Raw genomic sequence first — 18,346 nt, 5'->3', positions numbered from 1 at the left:
ACTTATCCGCCATGTTTTCGGGTCTAAGTTGATATTTTGTTAGTTCCCTGTGTCCCCTGCCCTTGTGAAGAAATAACCTTTGTTTTGTACTTGTTCTCCCTCGTTCCTTTGGCTGTCCGTAACAATAAAGTGGTGTTGATTAACAAAATAATGAATTTTACTTTACAACAATATTGAAATTTGGCATGGAGTTTATTTACCTCTGACTATATTCAGACTGACTTCAATATAGATATTTTTTCCACACCTTGTTAAATATGACACGTGACAATGAGATGACAATTCATAGGATATTGACATCACAAAGTGATGAAAATAATTTCTAATTACCTTTCTCCACCTTCAGTTCGACTTCAGCAGGGTAGTAATCCTTTCCACTCCTCGTCACCCCACACCAGTATTTCCCAGCATCGTTTTGATTAAGATTAGAGATGGTGGCTGTGAAAACCCATTTGTGTTTGTCATCACTGATGGAGTATCTGTTCTTCCGTGCTTCTGTCGTTGTGATCAGAATATCATCACTGCCACAGTCGTTTCTGCACAAGTACTTCTCATAAGACTCGTATCCTTCATCATAAGAACAGGAAACTTTAGCTTCTTTTCCTTCATATCCAAACACTTGGATAATCTCTGCTGCACCGATCACACAACAGAGATAAACTAGAGAGAGAGAAGACAATGTGAACTGTAAAGAAATACCTGAAAACTGGTGTGTGTGTGTGTGTGTGTGTGTGTAAAACCTCATCAACGGACTGAATGATAATAATAATAATAATAACCTGTATTAAAGTAGCATAGTGACATGCCCAAAACAAAAATAGAGGTGCCATTATTCTATAATGCAGAAATATAAATACATGTACTTGTTTTTCAATTCAAAGAACTTACTGAAGAGGATGAAGAGCAGAATTTGAAGGCACCACATCTTCAGCAGAGGGAAACTACAAAATAAGTTACACTAACACAGAAATGTTCCACCCCTAACTGTCAGCGTGCCATGTAAATGTTGAACTGTCTTACTTTGCACTTTGATCACCAGAGCTTTTTTTAGAGATGCATCTCTTCTAACAAACTCACTTCCTGATTTCTGATCTATACTGTATGTGTGAAACAGAGAAATTATAACAGTAATTCATTCTCATCTTCTCAAATCAGTTAAACTGACTGAGGTGGTAGAAAGAAAACAAACTCACCTTCATTTGAATCCACTTAGACTATAGTTAATAAATATAATGTTTATCTCTAGGACGTGAAAGATGATCAGCTCCGTCAGCTTTTAGTTGGTATATTGTCAAAGTAGGTTCAGTCATCTAGTGCTTACATTTCTGCCACCAAGGGGCGCTACAACCTAATATCTATACTGAGATGGTAACTAGTACATGAGTGTAATGGTAACTGCATTTTAAAATGTATACAGCATCTTGTATTTATTCTGTGTTCATTCGTATATATTAGTATAATTTCAATGACACAGTTACCACTTCATCTATTTAAATGCCACTTGAATTTACTTAATTAATATCTTAAAGTGACCATATTATGCTTATTTAGACAGACCCAAGGTTTGTGAGCCAATAAGAAGAAAACTAGGATCCCAGATCTGAGGTGCATCATTTCCCTTAGACAAGATTATGTTGAATGGTGAATAAATGTTCAATCTGATTCCCAAAGAACAGTTAAAAGTTTTAGCGCGTAACTTGATAACCGTTACCACTGATCACATGAACAGTTTAAATATAAAGTGAATATGGTCACCTGTGTGAAGGATGTTTAGGCTACACATTGGTTTACCTGCCAAGTGCTACAACAATCACACTGCCAACTAGTTGTTTTAAAATAACAACTAAATTAACACATACAGTGGCAAGAAAAAGTATGTGGGATTTGGGATTATGTGGAGTTTTGCACGAATTGGTCATAAAATGTGCTCCGATCTTCATCTAACTCACAACAATACAAAAACACAGTCTGCTGAAAAAAATAGTACACAAACATATGTTTTTATTGAACGTAAAAAGTAAATATTCACAGTGCAGGGTGGAAAAAGTATGTGAACCTTTGGACTTAATAACTAGTTGACCTTTCTTTGGCAGCAATAACGTCAACCAAATCTTTCCTGTAGTTGCAGATCAGACCTGCACAACGATCCGAAGTAATTTTGGACCACTCCTCTTCACAAAACTGTTTCAGTGTAGCAATATTCTTGGGATGTCTGGTGTGAATGGCTCTCTTAAGGTCATGCCACAGCATTTCAATCGGGTTGAGGTCGGGACTCTGACTGGGCCGCTCCAGAAGGCGTATTTTGTTCTGTTAAAGCTATTCTTTTGTTGAATTACTTGTATGCTTTGGGTCATTGTCCTGTTGCATCACCCATCCTCTGCGGAGCTTCAGTTGGTGGACAGGTGGTCTTACGTTTTCCTGCAAAATGTCTTGATAAACTCTGGAATTCATTTTTCCATCAATGACAACAATCCGTCCAGGCTCTGAGGCAGCAAAGCAGCCCCAAACCATGATGCTCCCTCTGCCATGTTTTACAGTGAGGATGAGGTTTTGATGTTGGTGTGCTGTGCCTTTTTTTTCTCCACACATAGTGTTGTGTGTTTTTTTCCAAACAACAAAATTTTGGTTTCATCTGTCCACAGAATATTTTGCCAGTAGTGCTGTGGAACATCCAGGTGCTCTTTTGCAAACTTCAAACATGCTGCAATATGTTTTTTTGGACAGCAATGGCTTCCTCCGTGGTGTCCTCCCATTTACTCCATTCTTGTTTAATGTTTTCCTTTTTGTAGATGTGTCAACAAAAATGTTAGCAAGTCTTTAGCTGACACTGTAGGATGCTTCTTTACCTCATTCAGCATTCTGCGCTGTGCTCTTGCAGTCATCTTTACAGGACGACCACGCCTAGGGAGTGTAGCAACAGTGCTGCAACAGTAAACCCAAGACTGGTGTGTGTTTTTAAAGGGCAGGACAGCTTTCAGCAACACATCCAATATCATCACACTGATTGGACTCAAGGTTGGCTCACTCCTGGCTCCAATTAGCTCTTGCAGAAGTCATTAGGCTAGGGGTTCACATACTTTTTCCACCCTGCCCTGTGAATGTTTACATGTTACAATGGTACAATAAAAACATGAAAACATATAATGTTTGTGTACTATTATTTTAAGCAGACTGTGTTTCTGTATTGTTGTGAGTTAGATGAAGATCGGAGCACATTTTATGACCAATTCATGCAAAACTCCACGTAATCCCAAAGGGTTCACATACTTTTTCTTGCCACTGTACTTGAACTTAGGACACTAATAGATATGAGCTCTGTAGAGAACATAATGACAATGTTGTAATGCAGAGTTGTAGTAGTATTAATATTAATACTAAGACTTAAAATTATTGTTTATTTTCAGGTCTCTTGCAACCATTGGGAGACAATGACATCTTCTGTAGTTTGGTAGCAATAACTTTACTTCAACTAATGAAGGCTAGTGTTTTTAACCCAATTAAAAGGTCAGCGCCATTAAGAGAAAGAAAATTATGTTGTATTGTAACAAAGAATAATGAACAATGCTGGAGGCAAAGGGAGAGTCAAGAAATAATTCCAGGGCTGAGGCAGAGGCAAGGTCTATGTTTAAAAAAATTTAATTTTCTTTTAATAGTACATGTATAGTAAATGTACTTTAACATCCACTTAATATTGTTGAATTTGTTTAAGTGTACATTTTATAGACATATAATGTACTTGGCGTGCACTTAATAAGACACATGTTGTTATATTTAATAAAAATAAACTACGCTACCAGAAGGATAAAAAAACAGTGTCATCTTGTGCCAGTCCCAAGTCTGGATAAAAGCAGAGGTTTGTGTTAGGAAGGGCATCTGATGTGAAACATTTGCAGAATCATCAACACGACTTCCACATCGGATCTGTCACGGCCTGGGTTGACCTGCAGAGTGCAGTGGAAACTGGGCTACTGTTGGTTAAAGAAGGAGAGAAGGAAGCCAGAGAGAGAAGAGGAAAGACAGCGTGTAGGACTGACAGTAGAAACTTTGAATGTTGGGACTATAAGAGGGAAGGCTAGAGTGAGTTAGATGATGTGATGTAGAGCATCAGAGAAAGCGTGTGACAGGGTGTTGAGAGAGGAGCTGTGGTAGGTCAGGACATGTATGAGAGCTGTGAGACAGTGGTGAGGTGTGCTGTATTTGACAGAGTAGTTTAAGGTAGAAGTGGGTCTGCATTAAAAAGATTGTCTCTGGGTCCCTTCTTGTTTGCTCTGCTGATGGACAAGCTGACAGATGAGGTTAGACAAGAATCTCTATGGACTATGATTCACAGATGACATTGTGATCTGTGGTGGGAGCAGGTGGAGGTAGAGAGGTGGAGGTGTACTGGAAAGCTGAGGAATGAAGGTTAGCTACAAGACCAAATACATGTGTGTGAATGAGAGGGAACCAAGTGGAGCTGTGAGGTTACAGGGAGTAGAGGTAAAGAAGGTGCAGCACTTTAAGTACTTAGGGTCAAAGGTTCAGAGCAACAGAGAGTGTGGAAAAGAGGTGAAGAGACGTGTTGATAAGAGTATCAGCAAGAATGAAAGATTCTTTTCATTTACTTTTCAGTTTTCCAGGTTTTTGGAAACTTGAGTCCAGCTTAGCAAAGAAAAGACATGAAACATATTGTGAGAAGAGATAGATTGTCTTTAAACACGTTTTACACAACTTTAATATTGATGCCATATATTAACCATTTACACATACAAAGTTATGTTAATATATAACTAAGTATAGCATTTGCTAACTGAAAAATAATCCTACACTGGATGTTTCTGCTGCTTTTGAGGTAGAAGACGTTCACTGTAATGATATGTGACAGGAGATGAGCTAGTGAGACTCAATAGCTCGCTCTAGTGGATCAAAGCATTACGACAGGTGAACGCTAAATGTCAAACATCAATTCAGCAGCTTGAAATGACCTTTATCTTTCCTGATTTTAATCTGGGTAGAAGAATATCTAGTGCATTCAGAAAAAGTCCCTGCTGCAAAAATGAATTCACCTGTTTGACAACACATAAAAGCTGCAAATAAACAAATTTACTGGAACTGCAACATAAATATATTGCTCTTTTATATGGTTGAGGGATTCATGGGTGAGAGATTAAATATAGAATTTGATGCAGCATAACTGAAGTGAAGTTATTTAATGTGGCTTTACATCAACATTTAAATGTGGCTAATGTGCTCTAGTAACAACAATCCAGTAGTAGTACTGGATTGCAACATTGATAATGCTCTTTCTGACTGCAAACACTGAGCACTTTCACTTTTTTACCACATTTAGCCAATAACATTTCTATATTTTAGTAAAAAATATGGTGCCACATTCACAACCATGGAATTGTCGTATTCCACCACTGGTTGCGCCGTCCTGCCTCCTTGTCCTAGTTTTGCTTATTATGGGGACCTCGCTGACATACTTGAGGAAGAGTACTTGGATTTGTTTTGCAGTGTGGATTATTTGTTAGGTGTCTGGACTACTCTGAAGACTTATATGGCTTTGAGGCCATTTTCAGTTAGGCAGTTAGAACTTTTGTAAGAAAAGGCTACCTGATAATGTATGTAGAGTTTCAGCATCTCAAAGATGCTGTGATGGCCACTCTAAGAGCCGTTAGGGACAATTTTGTTTCCACTCCCCTACCCAGCCAGCCCTCCTTGCTCTCCTCCACCATAACTGCCCAGTGCCCAATTCCTGTTGGTGCTTCTAGTCCGGTCTATTGGCCGCTGCTCTTGTGCCAGTCGCAGCAGCCGATGCTGCTTCAAATTGTCCTGCTGCTGCTGCTCTCATCCCTGTTCCTGATCCTCCTGCTGCTGATCTAGTCTTCAGGCAGTCTGAAGCAGAAGTCGTCGCTGCCAGACCCCTGACACCAGCGATCCCTTGGCCCCTTGTTCATCGCCGCTGGGCAGTCCACCCAGGGTTCTCCTGTCTGGTTCCCTTGAGGCTCCCTTGTCTCCCGGTTTGATGCCTCTGGGCCCCTCCCTCTGCCTGCCCGGTCTGGCGCTTTCGGCACTTTTTGTATTGCATCAGTGAGTTCATTTGTGTTTTAGTTTGCATGTCTGTGCTTTGATTTATTAGTTTGTCCTTTGTATGGTTTAGTTGGTTTATTAGTTCGTATTTTGCCTGCTTTACCGCAGTGTTTTCTGTTGTTACTTTGTATGTCTGTTTATGGTTTTGTTTGTATTTGTCCACCGTGTTTTCGCGTCTCTTTTGAATAAATTACCTTTTTGGTACTTGTTTGTCCAATTGTAACAGTTGCAGATTTTAATATTGATCCTTTTATTGAAGTATAACATGTTTTGTCTCTGTAACACTCTCTGACAGACAACTGCTGCAATGTTTCCACCCAAGTCCAAAGTTGTTAGGGAGGTTCAGTGTACATCAGTTGTTTATATGAGTCTCAGGACCAGAACATGAAGAATATATTTAGAGGACACATGTCCACATGTCTGCAGCTGGTAGCTTTACTATGGACACTACAGATAATCAGAAAATGGTAAAAATGCTCCCTCATAACTTTGGAACTGTCATCAGGTGTCTGTCAGAGAGTGTAACAAACAGACAGTGTTATTTAGTATTAATCCTTGTGTAAAAGTAACATTTATGAAATTATTTGAAATACAGAGGTATTAGTTTAAAAAGTGTTCAGTATCTGCAGGCACAATGACATCAGTATCAGTGGATTATTGTTACTAGTGCATTTATATATAATCAGCTTTTAATTGATAGTGTGAATCAGTTTTATCTTTAATTATATTATGCAATACAAACTTTAATATCTGATTTGGCATTTACCTTGAACCTTTGTTTGTCAGAGAAAAGCATAAATATTAGTGTATTTTAATATTCTACATCAGTACTAAATACAAAACATTTGAGGACAGACCACATTATTCAGCTTAGAGGTTATATATAAAATATTCAAGCAACAACTTTTGGGTTGATTTTAAAACGTTCTAATTCATAATGGAGCTTTTTACTTTCTGCCAACCTTTGTGAGAGATTTGTCCAATCGGTTAAAGAGAATAAATGTCAATGCAACTTTACAAAAAAGTAAAAAAAAAAAAGTTGTAGTTCTTTTAAATTCTGAAGATCAACGGGCAGATTCCACTATCTAATGTGCTCGACCTGCGTTAACATCTCATATACTGTTGTATAAAGGACCATCATGCTATAATGTTGAATACAGCCACATACAGCCAACCTGAAACTCTACTGTGCAAGGATAAAGCTGTACATCAACTCTATTCAGAAACAAGTTCAAAGAACAAGACCATCCAGACTGTTGTCAGCTAAAGATGAAAAAGTCAACAGCGCTACGACAGAGTGGCTCCACATACACAGAGAGTCTGTACTTGACCGGCCTGTCTGCAACAAGCCTCAGACCCAACTTTTTAAAACTGATTCATGTTTACAAAAAATTTAAGTAGATCAATGAATAAATCACATATTTAAGTTTTCATTGTAATGTATAAAAAAATCCCAATTTCTCTACAATAGGAGTTTGTACAATATTAATCTTTAAGTAAACACATTTATCACATCAGTGTAGTGGAGGAGACCATGTTTTTCCATAGAAGTATATGTGATAAAGAAGTGTCTCATTACAAATACCTAACATTGTAGATAATTGAATTTATTATTCTGTGATCCCATATTAATAATAAATTATGTCAACCAGTACAAATCAAACAAAGTGGTGTTGATTAACAAAATAATGAATTTTACTTTACAACAATATAGAAATTTGATATGGAGTTTATTTACCTCTGACTATATTCAGACTGACCTCACTGTAAATATCATTATAAGACATAAGAATGATATGAAAAGTCATATTAACATCAAAATGTGATGACAATCAGCTCAATTTACCTGAAACCACCTCCACTTTGACTTCAGCAGGGTAGTAATCCAATCTTCCACTGATCATCACCCCGCACCAGTATTTCCCAGCATGATTTTGATTGAGATTAAAGATGGTGGCTGTGAAAACTTTAATGTTTTTGTCATCACTGATGGAGAATTCCTTTTTATTAGCATTTTTTGTTGTGATCAGGACATCATTTCTGCCGCAGTTGTTTCTGCACAAATACTTCTCATTAGACTTGTATCTCTTGTCATAAGAGCAGGAAACTTTAGCTTCTTTTCCTTCATATATAAATACATAGATAATCTCTGCTGCACAGGTCACTACAACATAAAAAACATTTTAATTACAAAAGAGAGAGAGACGGAGACACATACCAAAACCAATATCAAGGTGTTATTATTCTATACCATGCTTGTCTTTGCATATATACAAATAAATACAATAAATATTATTTTTCAAATAATTTGTAAATAAATTCAAAGAACTTACTGAAGAGGATGAACAGCAGAATTTGAAGGCACCACATCTTCATCTTTTGTGAGCAAAGAGAAACTACAAAATATGTTATACTAACATAGAAATGTTCCACCTACAACTTGTCAGTGTGCCAGGTAAATGCTGAACTGTCTCACTAGTGCACTTTGATCACTAGAGCTTTTTTTAATGATGCATCTCTTCTGACAAACTCACTTCCTGATATCTGATCTCTATTTGTGAACATTATGTGAAATTATAACAGTCATCACAGATCAGTTAAACTGACTGAGGTGGTAGAAAGAAAACAAACTCACCTTCATTTGAATCCACTTAGACTATAGTTAATAAATATAATATTTATCACTGCAGGATGTGAAAGATGATCAGCTCCATTAAGTTTTGACTGACGTATTGTCAAAGTATTTCAGTCATCAAGTGTTCACCTTTCTGCCACCAAGGGGCGCTCCAACCTGATGCCTTTACACTCTGAGAAGGTAAATAGTACATGAGTTTAATGGTAACTACATTAATTACATTAAGTCTTAAAAGGCTTGTTTAAGCTTCTGTGTCTTTAAGGCCATCCCATTTTCTTCTTGACCAGCTTGTCAAGTTTGTCAGAAGGGTTCAACAACTTAGATGCAAGGTCTGTTCGAAATTAACTGTACCTCGCCCAGAAAACAGACGAGAGCAGGCAGAGACCTCTCACCTCTGACTTCCAGTTTAACGGCAGAGAAAACATTCAGGCCTATATTTCTCTGGATGCCAGAAAGTCGAACTTTTGTGGTGTAAGAAATCCATCTATATATCGTCTAAAGTGATCATATTATACCTCAAGTATGCACATCTTTTATTGTGGAGCTACACTGATACAGAATCTAAAACAGTGCAAATACTGTATATGGAGGGTACTTAATGTGTCATCAAGTGTAAAGAGGAGAAGGAGATTTAGTGGGACACTGAGAGGACTGAAGAGTAGACAGGAGTACAGGGAGATGCAGTATAAGCCGAAGGCCAAACAAAGGGCATATTAGGACTTCTTTACTAGGTTGGACAGTAAAGAAGGAGAGGTGGATTCTGCAGCTTTGTGAAGCATAGAGATAGAGATGGAGGGATCTGCAGAAGATTAAGGTGTTTAAAGATAGGAATTAAAATGTATTGAGAGGTGCCATGATAAGTGGTTATTGAAAGATGGAAGGAGTACTTTCCAGAATTAATAAATGAGGAAAATGAAAGAGAACCAAGAGTAGAAGAGGTGACTGTTGTGGAGAAGGAAGCAGCAAAGATTAGTAAGAGAGAATAGAGGAGGGCACTGAAGAAGATGAAGAGTGGAAAGGCAGTTTGTCCTGGCGACATACCTGTGGAGGTATGGAAATGTCTAGGAGAGGTAAGAGAAGAGTTTCTGACTAGTCTGTTTAAAAAGATCTTGGACAGTGAGAGGATGCCCGAGGAAGGTTTGCTGGTGCCAAATTTTAGGAACAAGAAAAAATGCAGAGCTGTGGTTCATACAGACAAAAAAAGCTGATGAGCCATACAGTGAAGTTGTGGGAACAAGTCCTAGAAGCTAGGTGAAGGGCAGAGGTGAGCATTTGTGAGAGTAATATGGTTTCATACCACAGTACAACTGATGCAGTATTTGCTCAGAGAATGCTGATGGGCAAAGGGAGTTGCACTGTGTCTTTGTAAATCCAGAGAAAGCATATGAGAGGCTGCTGTGGTATTGTGTGAGGAAATATGGAGCGGCGAAGTATGTTAGAGTAGTGCAGGACATGTATGAGAGCTGTGAGCCAGTGGTGAGGTGTGCTGTAGGTGTGACAGAGGAGTTCAAGGTGAAGTTGGGTCTACATCAAAGTTTGATTCTGAGCCCCTTCTAGTGCTAGTGCTGCTCTGGTGAAGGACATGAATCTCTCCATGAATCTCCATGGACTAAGATGTTCACAGATGACATTGGTGAGAGCAGAGCAGGTGGAAGAAAGTCTAGAGAGGTGGAGGTGTGCTCTGGAAAGCTGAGGAATGAAGGTTAGTGGCAGCAAGACAGAATATATGTGTGCAAATATATAAGTAAATATATATATATAAGTACTCAGGGTCAAAGGTTCAAAGCAACAGAGAGTGTGGAATAGAGGTGAAAAGGCATGGAACAAACAGGATGGAATAGGTGGAAAGAAATGTCAGGCGTGATGACAAAATAGTATCGGTTCAGAAGTTCAGTGTCTATCACTTGTCCATATGAGTGTCAGGACCACCGGACATGTGGTCGGACCTCAGATACCGTATTTTCCGCACTATAAGGCGCACCTAAAAGCCTTAAATTTTCTCTGAAGCTGACAGTGCGCCTTATAATCCGGTGCGCCTTATAATCCGTTACGAGTGTAACAATATATGTTACACTCGCACACGCTAGCTTGACTTGAATGAAGCTAATTACAATAACACGCACACGTAATTTATCACATGTAACAGGTAACAACTAACAAACTTCTAATGACAATAAACATGTTAATACTTACAAAGACAAATGCTTTCCAAGGTACAAACGTATAAATCACACTCAGCATATACATGAACCAGTTGGTTTTACTGTGGAAACTAAACTAGTTTAATTTACCGACGGAGAAAATACGTCAAAGCTGTTCTATTGAACAGAGAGTGGAAAGAGCGCTCACTCTGCAACTAATTATCTTAACAAAGATCAACTAAAATACACAACTCTCACTCTGATAAATTTTTAAGAACAATACTATAATACTTTTTAGCTGCCTTTGTCACAACTTATTGTTATTCATTTATCACTTGAACTGAAAGGCATGATGGCAATCTATTAATAAAGTTTGACCGACCTCTCTGTGTGAGGATCCGCCGACTACCTTTCAGGCTGACCTCTTATTTTGAAGGTCCCGTTTCCGGGCGGAGTGGTGTTCATGCAGCAGCTTGACATTCATTAAACCGATTGATTGCACCTCATGACAAACTAGTGTGGAGGACTTAAAGTAGTCGATGGCTGAGGATTCTGCTACATGGATTATTGTTTTGGAGTATGGACTGTGATACTTTTTCCCGGTTTGTGTTTTGTTGAATGCCGGTGTTTTTCGTTGGATTATTTTGGATTTCCTATTGGATTTGAATTATCTATATTTCAAGGACTTTAATTTCACTAGATATTAATATTGACTCCTTTTGTGTTTTTCTAAAGAAAAGACTGCTCAGCTGATTCTTGGGCTGTAGTTTTGTTTGTGTGCCGCAATAAACGCACTGAACTGAGTAGATTGCTTCGGCCTTATTATTGGTCCTACTAACTCCTGACACTCTGACTGTTTTGTTGACATTTCCTTTAGCGCAGCTCCATCTAATGTTGCATAACGTAACGCCAGCCTCTACTGTAGCGTCTATTCTATGCGCCTTATAATGCGGTGCGCCTTATATATGAAAAAAGTTTTAAAGTAGCCCATTCATTAAAGGTGCGCCTTATAATACGGTGTGCCTTATAGTGCGGAAAATATGGTATTTATTTTAAAATCAGACCTGAGCCACTTTCATATGTGGTCCCAAATCAAAGACGTATCGGATGTTTTACAATGCAACCTCAGTCTGAACAGTTGGGTCACATTTTAACCAACTTTGATTTTACCAATTTGTGTAAGAACAAACATGGCTGATGGCGGTAATGGAGGCAGTCAATGGGGAAACAGTAAGATTATAGACAATACTGTGTTTTTAGCAAACAGTTTTTCCTCAGTTCTTGAAACCTTCACCCATTTTCTCAAAACCTTAAATACAAATCCAACATCCAACTACATCAAAACCAAACTATCACCTCAAAATCAAACCAAACAATGTGTTCAGATCATAAACACAGCAAAAACACATATTCACCACTGAGCATTCATTAGACACACCATAAAATACTCTTGGACAAAGCATCCAGGCCATGTAGTTGTAAATTAAATTAAGAAACAATTGTCATAATTAAAGCGATATCTACATTTAGCTCTTTACTAACAAAACATACAAACCACATTACAGCACAACCACTGTAATTGAGAGTCATTCTGCAACATCATATCATGTTGTTGGGTTCATCTATGTCACAGACATCAGGGGGGAAACACTGTGTGCCGAATCCAGCTTAAGCAGATATGTCATCAGACCTTCCACCACCATGCAGAGAAAAACTCCTCTATTGGATTCAGAAAGAGGCTATAAGGTAGAAGGAAAATCTTTTTGAAGTGCTGGTTGTTGGCGAACCAATTATGTATTATGTCTCAAACTATGATGTAAACAGGATGCACTGCACATGCAGCCATAATATCCTGCAGACCACCAAGAAATGTAATTCACTGGGTGATACAAAAAGACAGACTTCTGCAAACGTAGCAACTGCAATTACTAGCCTACAGGATCAGTGGGCCTGTGAGCATAAAATTGCAATGGAAGCATCAGTTCTGAAGTGTGTGTAGGTTACTCTTACTTGCACATACAGGGATATTTGACTCTTGCACAGTTACACCCAAAGGGTACTCTGTACACTTGTGTCATGTAAAGTCTGTTGCGTTGTAAAACATGGTCAATAGTTGACAGAGACACACTGTGTCAGTCACTCTCTGCTGGATTTCATGGAGTCAGATGGCATTTTTTTTGAAACACCATCTGTTTCAGAAGGGTCAAGTTATTGACCTGCATCAAGCAAAAAAAAAAAAAGATGAAACTACTAAAGTTTGGTTAAGAACTGTCCAGTGCATTAAGAAAAACTGGAAGGATAGTGGGCAACCACCATCTTTGAGGAGGAAATGTGGTCAGTAATAAAATCTTGAATAATTGTGATCACTTAAACATAAACAAAACAGTGGAACTCACAGCTATGTTTAATAGTGAAAGTAAGAGCAATTCCACACGCACAATGTGCGAAGGGAGCTCAAGGGATTGGAACTAACCAGGTGTGTAGCCTTAAGAAAACCAAATAAAGGCTTCAATTTGCTAGGGAGTATGAAGGTTGGTGTAGCTCTCTCATGACAACACAGACACAGCATGTTCGAACAACAAATAAAGACATTTTAAACACATGAAACAAAATACATAAACAAATACCTCGTTGGCCGCTTGTCATGAAAAGAGTTCTTAAGTCTTTGAGTCTCTTAAATGTCCGTCCCTGGCTTCAGTGGTAGACAAAGTCAAACTTGAAGTACAACACAGCAGAGTCCCGATGGAGCCATCTGCTCACCTGCAGTCCATGTGGTGAGATGCTCACCTGCCTACTCCCGCTGCATCTCCAAAGTCCCGCGAGACACATCACCCCATGATAATGTCCCCTAATCACGCCAGAGCAAGCGCTCGGCACACACAAGTACCACATTACAGTGAACAACACACTGTGACATCAACATTTCAACACAACTATTTTCATTTAACCATTTAAACAAAAGTAAACAATCTGCACCACACCATAAACTCTCAACACCATGAATACAACACAGAGGCACTTACAATTGGATTCGAGCAATGGGAGAAGTTCATGTGGTCTGATGAGTCCAGATTTATCCTGTTCCAGAGTGATGGGAGCATCAGGGTAAGAAGAGAGGAGGGTGAGGTGGTGCACCCATCAGGCCTAGTGCCTACTGTACAAGCCTGTGGGCGCAGTGCTATGATCTGGGGTTGCTGCAGTCGGTCAGGTCTAGGTTCAGCAACATTATGTGTCCAAACAATGAGGTCTGCTGACTACTTGCTGCAGTATTAAATCCACCTGGTGATTTTCAGCATGGAAAATGAAATCTGCCATGATTGACAGGTGTCAGAACGTGCAGTGCATCACAGCTGGCTGTGTGTGGAGCTGCATAGACTGGTCAGACTGTCCATGGTGACCAGCATTAAAGCTATATGAGGGGAAGAATAATGCACAAATTATCATGTCATGGTGATGTCATTAGAGGAAAACTCTGGAATAGAATAGAAAGGTCTGCTGGAACATATGGTACTATGAGGTATTTAAGAGATAATGGAGCTTGACTATTAGGTGCTCTATATGTGAGTGTTTTAAACTGAGCAGCTAACATAGGAGAAATATGATCTCTCTTGGTATTTCTAGTCAGAACTCTGGCTGCAGCATTTTGGATTAACTGGGGGCTTTTTAAGCAGTTATTGGGACATGCTATCAGTAGTAAATTACAATAGTCTAGCCTGGAAGTAACAAATGCATGGACTAGTTTGTCAGCATAACTTTGGTAAGTGATGGTTCTAATTTTAGCAATATTCCTCAGGTGAAAAAAGGCAGTTCAACATATGTGTGTTATGTGATATGTGTGTTATGTATGAAGTAATGCATCACATTTGATTAATTAATTGATACGTTTTCTTCTTCTTTCATAGATAAATATAGTTGAATATCATTTGATGAAGCCTTTATTTTGTCATATGTCACATGTTACAGGGGTTACAAATTTCATTTGTAACATGTTCCCCCTGAGGGGAGAGCAGTGGACAGCCACAAACAGCACCCAGGAAGTTAGCGTGGAGTGTCTTGCTCAAAGACACAACTGGCAACAGAGTCTGGGTTTGAACCAGGAACGCTACCCAGGCTGATGCTCTACCCATTAAGCCACCAGGCCACGTTATCATCTACATAGCAATAGAAATGTATAGTGTTTCCTTTTAACATTGCCTGAGGGAGACATGTATAAAGTAAAAAGAATCGGTCCAAGCACAGAACCCTGTGGAACTCTGCAACTAACTTTGATGTGCATGGAAGACTCATCATTAACATGTACAAACTCAAATCTATCTGATCGATATGATTTAAACCAACCTAATGCTGTTCCTTAAATCCCAATGGCATGTTCCAGTCTGTGTAATAAAATGTTGTGATCTATAGTGTTGAATGCAGCACTAAGATCTAACAAAATGAGAATAGAGAGAAGTCAACTGTCTGATACTAAGAGAAGCTCATTAGTGACCTTTACCAGTGCTGTTTCTGTACTATGATGTACTCTAAATCCTGACTGGAAATCTTCATACAAGTTATTCCTATGCAGGTGGTCACATAATTGCTTTTCAGGAATTTTAGAGATAAAGGGCAGATTAGAAATTGATCCATAATTGGCTAAAACCTAAAAACCTCCCCCCCTTCCCTTCCCCTCTTTTCTGAAGCACTGCGGGAAGAGTACCTAGACCTGCATGGCGCAGCAGCATATCCGTTTAATTGCCTGGACACAGCAGGAAGCCCCGAGCATGTTATGTCTATCACCAAACAAGCCATCAGAACCCTCACAGAAAAGGCCTTCCTTATGACATACACTGATTTCAGAAACCTCAAGGACCTTATTCTCTCATAACTCAAAACCTTCAAATCCCAGACTTTTACAACTCAGACATCCTTCCACCACAAAAGATCCGATCCAGACTCCTTGGCCTCCCCTGCTGATAGCTGATAGGACAGAGAGTAAGTAAAATGCAAACAGCAAACAGACCATGATGTCATGGTGTCAACAATGCTGTTTGCATTTTTCTTACTCTCTGTCCTATCAACTATCAAAAAAAGAAAAAAAAAGTCAAAATATAATCTTGTGTAAATAAATATACATGTTCATCGTTCGCCCATTGAATCAGTCATTTTACTTTTTGTCCCCAAATGATTACGATCTTCATTAGAATCAAGATGTTTGCTCGGCTTATCTTTCACATCAGGCAGTTTAACAGAGTTTGACACGACATCTGATCGACAACCTGAGCTGTACCGTACTTATTTTCAGAACATCTCTGATCTTGACCACTTCCTGTAAAACACACAGGCTGATACATCAAACAGAGATCACACCTCTAGTTGACGTGTCATAAGGAGCTCTCTGCTGCTGCTGTTTAACTGTTAAAGTAAATCATATATTATACATTTGATCAGTGTATCATTGTAATGAATTAACATTAACTAGTATCCAGCAGTTTAAATTCAGTGAATGTGAACACAATGCCTGAGCCAAATCTGCTGCTGGAGCTGCTCCTGCCAACATCTGTAACCAGACAAAACCAAGCTGCTAAATACACCCCAGCTGAGTGGTTTTCAAACTATCACAGTATCCTCCAACTGGCCTGACAATGACATGACTTCTGGGAGAAAGACTGGACGCCACAGAGACTCCGTACACCATCACCACAGATAATCTGAGCTGCAGGATAAAAAGACTGGGACCAGACTCTGTCTGCTTAAGTTGCTTTATTTAAATTATAGATTTAAATTTAAATTTCCATTTTTGATGAGAGATTTTTGCCGAATAGAATATGAAAAAATATGAAATAAACACATTAAGCTGGTGTAATAATAATAATAATAATAAACGATTACCTGCAGTCTTTACAACAACAGTTCAGTTGTGTGCTCACAGTAATTTTCTCTGGATCAAGTGTCTCATACTGAGTTCAGTGTAACAGTAAAGCAGCTCCAGCAGAGAGCTCAGTGGGACTGTGTTTACAGGAAGTGGACCTGATCAGGAGCGTCCAGGACCTTCTGAAGAGAACTACAGCTCAGGTTGTCACTCAGATCAAGTGAGTGTCTCTTTACAGAAACGTACATTTCCTGACATGTACGTCATTCATAAAATGTCCTTTAGACGTCTGAATTGACCAGGCTGTAATAAAGTATCTATCTATCTTTGATGTGTGTGTCAGGTTGAACAGAGAGGCCAAGCACATGTTAGAGTTGGACTGGTCTGATAAGTACCAGGCCTACAGCTTTGATGACCACTGTGGGAGACACAGTAACAGGAGTCCAGACACAAAGCACCACCCAGGCTCAGCTGCCATGCAGGACCAGTGAGTGTGAGCTATGAGTCTGTGAACCTGCAATTACACAATGATACAGTTACACTCTGTGTCTTCTGGTTTGATGCAGAGTGTGTAACCGCTCGTCGTGGATGAAGTTCAGCCAGGACAACCTGAACAAGGCCCTGCAGGAGGAACAGGCCACCAACAGTCTCAGGTCAGAGTGCTGCAGAGTAATGATGATGAAGATCAGTGTGATGCGAGCTCAAAGCGTCACTGTGGTAAATGATTTCAAGTTTTCAGTGAACTTAATTAAGCTGTTTGTGTGTCAGACTGCTGGTGGAGCAGGTGCTGCAGGACACCACTGAGGATCTGAGAGTCCAGTGCTCCAAGGTGGACCAAGCCTTCAGCCAGTGCTGTGTGGAGCTGGTACAGGCCAAGACTCAGCTGGAGATGAAGCTTACAAAGGTGCACAGAGACACAGACAGAGTGATTCATTGATTGGTTTCTCATTGTGTGACCATGTGTGCACATACCTTGGAGCAGATCGGGGTCCAGGAGAGGAGTATTCTGCTTCTACAGAAGGCCATCAACAACAAAGAGGCCCCACTGAGAGTAGCTCAGTCCAGACTTTACCTTCGCTCTCTCAGACCCAACATGGAGCTCTGCAGGGATGAACCCCAGCTTTACTTGTATTTCACTTCCTCAGATGACTAAAAAACAACTGTCACTGTCAGAGCTTTAATTTTTAATGAGCTTTCTTGAATAAATGCAGAAGTGAATGCATCTGTAAATGATGCTAATGATGAGTTTTAATGAAAATCCACTATATTGCAAAAGTATTCGCTCACCTGCCGTGACTCACATATGAACTTCACCAAGTATGAGGCATACAAATGGGTTTCTGGCACTACAAGTAGTAACTGTGTCATTGAGATGAACATTATATCAATAACTTACTAATGTAAACATATATACAGAGAGAACAAATACAAGACACTGTATGGACTTTATAATGTAGTTACTATTACACTCATCTACTATTCAACATACCAACCAAAAGCTAACATCATCTTTCACGTTCTGCAGTGATAAATATTACATTTATTAACTATAGTCTAAGTGAATTCAAATGAAGGTGAGTTTGTTTTCTTTGTACCACCTCAGTCAGTTTAACTGATATGAGAATATGAGAATGAATTACTGTTATAATT

General features: G+C 39.2%; 1 protein-coding gene across 2 annotated transcripts; it reads left to right on the top strand.

Annotated features, from left to right (window-relative positions):
- Nucleotides 1–16,727: 16,727 nt before the first annotated feature.
- LOC113162455 (tektin-4-like) lies at nt 16,728–17,929 on the top strand. Of its 2 annotated transcripts, XM_026360586.1 has the most exons (5): nt 16,728–16,916; nt 17,040–17,183; nt 17,263–17,349; nt 17,465–17,600; nt 17,679–17,929. In XM_026360586.1, exons 2-5 carry the CDS (start codon nt 17,062–17,064, stop codon nt 17,847–17,849), a joined length of 516 nt encoding a protein of 171 aa, XP_026216371.1. In that variant the 5' UTR covers nt 16,728–16,916; nt 17,040–17,061; the 3' UTR covers nt 17,850–17,929. The 2 variants fall into 2 exon arrangements, with proteins under 2 accessions (XP_026216371.1, XP_026216372.1); XM_026360587.1 differs by lacking the exon at nt 16,728–16,916 and having other exon boundaries at nt 16,924–17,183.
- The last annotated feature ends 417 nt before the right edge of the window (nt 17,930–18,346 follow it).

The sequence above is a fragment of the Anabas testudineus genome, chromosome 1 (assembly GCF_900324465.2).
Source record: "Anabas testudineus chromosome 1, fAnaTes1.2, whole genome shotgun sequence".
In the NCBI taxonomy this organism is placed as follows: Eukaryota; Metazoa; Chordata; class Actinopteri; order Anabantiformes; family Anabantidae; genus Anabas; species Anabas testudineus.
The sequence above is the reverse complement of the archived record's forward strand: the minus strand, read 5'-3'. Positions and strand labels throughout refer to the sequence as shown.

Excerpts from the sequence above, each read along its gene's own strand:
- LOC113162455 (XM_026360586.1), top strand. The coding sequence starts at position 17,062 with ATGTTAGAGTTGGACTGGTCTGATAAGTACCAGGCCTACAGCTTTGAT. Across the intron at positions 17,184-17,262 it reads TCAGCTGCCATGCAGGACCA|AGTGTGTAACCGCTCGTCGT; the intron begins GTGAGTGTGAGC and ends GGTTTGATGCAG. Across the intron at positions 17,350-17,464 it reads CAGGCCACCAACAGTCTCAG|ACTGCTGGTGGAGCAGGTGC; the intron begins GTCAGAGTGCTG and ends TTTGTGTGTCAG.